Raw genomic sequence first — 3,486 nt, 5'->3', positions numbered from 1 at the left:
GTGCTGAGCCCCACAAGGCAGCTGAAGGTCACCTAAAGGTGGCTGCAAGAGCCAAGGAACAGGAGCAGCTGCTGTCCTTGAGAACTGCTCCCAGAGGTGAGAGTGCAGGTCCTGTTTGCTCCTGACATTGGTCCTTCATGGACTCACAAAATTGTTTGGGTTAGAAAAGATCTTTAAGATCAAATCCAACTGTTCCCCCCCAGAACTGCCAAGACCACCACTGACCATGTCCCCAAGTGCCACATCCACAGGGCTGTTAAATCCCTCCTGGGATGGGGTCTCCCCTCCTGCCTTGGGCAGCTGTGCCAGGGTTGGACAGCCCTTTCCAGGAAGGAATTTTCCCACTATCCAACACAAACCTCCCCTGGCACAGCCTGAGGCTTTTTCCTCTCATTCTGTTGTTTGTTCCCCAGGAGCAGAGCCCGATCCCCACTTGGCTGCACCCCTCCTGTCAAGGAGTTGTAGAGAGCCAGAAGGTCCCCCTACAAGCCTCGTTAGACCAGTCTGGAGTCTAACCACAACATGAGCACAAAGAGATTCAGGACTGAAAGTTTAAGCTGTGGAGACAATCCTACCAAAACCAGGCACCTTCAGTTAGTTGGAAAGATCCCATTACATGCCTGCCCCAACAGGACTAGTCTTTTGGCCCCCAAGCTCAGGACAGGCACCTGGGAGTGAGGGTCAGCATCATCACCCCGATGTACCGGCGCTTCGTCTCTGCATTGCCAAACCAAGAGCCTGCCAAAGGAAAGGACATGGAATGTCATGGCTGGAAAACAGAGACACACTCAGAACAGCGCTGGGCTGAGCCCCACAGCCCTCAGGGCAGGTAGTGTGTGCAGAGCCATTCCCAGTCCCCACAACAGCTCAGTCCAGCTCTTGGTACCAGCAGAAGTGTTACAGGTGTTGCACTTTGCACTGACTTTGCTTCCCCAGTTTGTCAGTTTTTTGACTGAGAACGTCCCTCCCTGGCATCACAGGAGAACCAGACAGAAGTCTGCCTTTAATTCTCACACACAGAGGCACAGAAAGAGGCAGCATTCCACATGGCCAAATGAAGGACTTGTCCTCTACACTACCACCGAATCCTACATCTGGACTTCCACCACTGCACACCAGATGCAGGTTAGTTAGGACACCTGATCTGCAGCAGATGTAGGCAGCTGTGGGCAGGGCAGCAGCAGGAGCACAGCTTTCCAGTGGCACAGGAGAGTTTCATGCCAGATGGGACCCCAAAGGTTCCTTCTCCTGCCCTCCTTGCCCTCATGTGGAAGAAAGGCTTGGAGCCCAGCTGTGCCAGAGCTTCCCTCTCTCATCCTGCTCCCCCAGCACCCGAGCAGGGAGGCTCCCACTCACTCTTGCGCTGCTCCTCCCTTTGCAGGAACTTCCGGAGCCGGTCGGAGGGGATGGCAAAGGAGATGCCCGATGTCACCTTCATGGTGTTCACCCCAATCACCTCGCCATCCTGCAGGGAAAGGGCACTGGGATACCCAGCCTGGGTCACTGTGGAGAGCAGGGGAACTACTGCACCAGCCTGAGGTCCCAGCTGCGTGCCCACTCCTTTCCAGGTTGCTGCCCCTGTGTCCTGCCTGACCCTGCCAAGGTCGGGCAGGGTCCAGGGGCTGAGCCCACCCAGCTCCTCACTCTGCCCAACCAGCACCAGCCATGCCTCGCTGGGCAGGGCTCAGCTCCGCCAGAGCTCCATCGGCTCTGGCTCCCTCAGATGCAGCACAGGGTTCCCATGCCAGGCTGAATCCTCCTCCTCTTCCTCACAGGGAGCCTGAAGGACTCACAGGCCCTCCCTCCCGGCACCCACAAGCGCTCCCGTAGAGGGGCACAGAGTGAGGGGCACACAGCACATCTCTGCCCCAGCCAGCAAGGGGACAAGCAGCAGGACTCACCAGGTTGACAAGGGGGCCCCCGGAGTTCCCAAACTGCGGCAGAGGAGAGAGAGCGAGCAGACCATGAGAACCCCATCCTGCACGGCAGCAACTGCAGGAGGCCGATCCCAGGAACTGGGTCAGGCTGATCCCAGAGCACCCGGGTGACCGGCCAGAACCCCCTCAGCTCCCCGTGCTCCACGTGAGCCCCCTCCTCCCCCCAGCACCCACAGTGTGCCCAGTCCCACACCCTTACATCGATGGCGGCGTCGGTCTGGATGTACTCCATGTCGGAGGCGGCCAGGCCCAGCTCGCGGCTGCCGCGCTGCGCCGAGCTCACGATGCCCGAGGTGATGGTGTTCTGCAGCGCGAAGGGGCTGCCCATGGCCACCACGAACTCGCCCTGCCGCACCTCGGCCGAGCGGCCCAGCGGCAGCGTGGGCAGCGGGTGCTGTGGGGAGCAGGACGGTGAGCAGGAGGGGTGAAGGGAGGGGCCCCATGTCCCCACACCGTGACACACACCTTGGGCTTGATCTTGATGGTGGCGATGTCGGCCACCTGGTCCACGTCCTGCACCACGGCGTCGTACTGCTCGCCGCTCGCCAGCTTCACCCGCACGCGCCGCCGGTTGGCCACCACGTGTGCATTGGTGACGATGAGCCCGTCTGGGGACACCAGGAACCCCGAGCCGTTGGAGATGGGCACGTCCCGGCCCAGAAAGGGGTGCCTGCGAGGGGGGTACAGGTCAGGATGGGTGGCAGGGACCCTGCGGGGTCTGGTGGGGACTCCAGGGAGGGCAGGTGGGGCCACGCAGATGGGCAGGGCTGGGAAGCAGCGGGGAACAGTGAGGATGTCTGGGCAGCAGCTTCTCCCATTGTGAGGCAGAGAGTGTGACACCGGACACAGGTGTGACCAGGCTGGAGGGCAGAGCTGCTGCCCTGAGATGCTCCAAGAGGCTGGAGGTGCTGGATGGTGAGATTATGGAGTGCAAAGAGCAATAAATGCAAAGTGGTGCTCCTGAGGCAAAGTGACAGGGCAGCCTGAAAGGCAGCTCTGCTCGACGGTCCCGGAGGACAAGGAGGTGGCAGCGGTGTGTGGCAGCCGTGTGTCCCCGCGTGCCAGCTGCGAGCACGGGCAGCGGGACCGGGTCGGTCTCTCCCGCGGCACTTGGGGGACCCCACCCGAACGCCGTGTCCGGTTCAGCGACACAGGCCAGGGCGGCTGCAGGAGAGCCCGGCGGAGGCTGCACTGCGCAGGGAAGCGGGGGATCCCTCCCGCGGACCGCCCGGTGCCGGCACCTGCCCACGATCTCCACGTAGACCAGCGCGGGCGCCGTTTTCTCCACCACGTCGGCGATGAAGTTGAAGGCGGCGCGGGGCGAGGCGGGCGGCGGAGCGGGCGGCGGGGCGGGCACGGCTGCGCTCAGCGCGGGCCGCCGGCGCTCACGGGCCCACAGCAGCACCAGCGCCGCCGTCCCCGCGCCCACCGCCGCCGCCAGCGCCCGGCTCCCAGCGGGGGCCGGCGGAGGAAGGGGAGGGGGTGGTGGCGGTGGCGGAGGAGGCTCGGCGGCCCCGGTGAGTGCTCGACACCAACGCAACGCTACCGG

The 3,486-nt window shown here is 63.0% G+C and overlaps 1 protein-coding gene across 1 annotated transcript in view; it reads right to left on the bottom strand.

The window, feature by feature from the left end:
- Positions 1 to 3,408, bottom strand: part of HTRA2 (HtrA serine peptidase 2) — a gene marked incomplete at its 5' end in the record, with an annotated part of 5,466 nt that extends 2,058 nt beyond the window's left edge. The window contains 6 exons of the mRNA XM_027669713.1: positions 669 to 738; positions 1,357 to 1,465; positions 1,902 to 1,934; positions 2,137 to 2,331; positions 2,403 to 2,607; positions 3,179 to 3,408. Of these exons, the coding sequence (XP_027525514.1) occupies positions 669 to 738; positions 1,357 to 1,465; positions 1,902 to 1,934; positions 2,137 to 2,331; positions 2,403 to 2,607; positions 3,179 to 3,408 (842 nt within the window). The remainder of the gene's footprint in view (positions 1 to 668; positions 739 to 1,356; positions 1,466 to 1,901; positions 1,935 to 2,136; positions 2,332 to 2,402; positions 2,608 to 3,178) is intronic.
- Between the last annotated feature and the right edge of the window lie 78 nt (positions 3,409 to 3,486).

This window comes from Corapipo altera, unplaced genomic scaffold (genome assembly GCF_003945725.1).
Source record: "Corapipo altera isolate COAL_440 unplaced genomic scaffold, ASM394572v1 289, whole genome shotgun sequence".
Taxonomy (NCBI): Eukaryota; Metazoa; Chordata; class Aves; order Passeriformes; family Pipridae; genus Corapipo; species Corapipo altera.
Note: the sequence above shows the minus strand (reverse complement) of the source record. Positions and strands in the feature narration are given on the sequence as shown.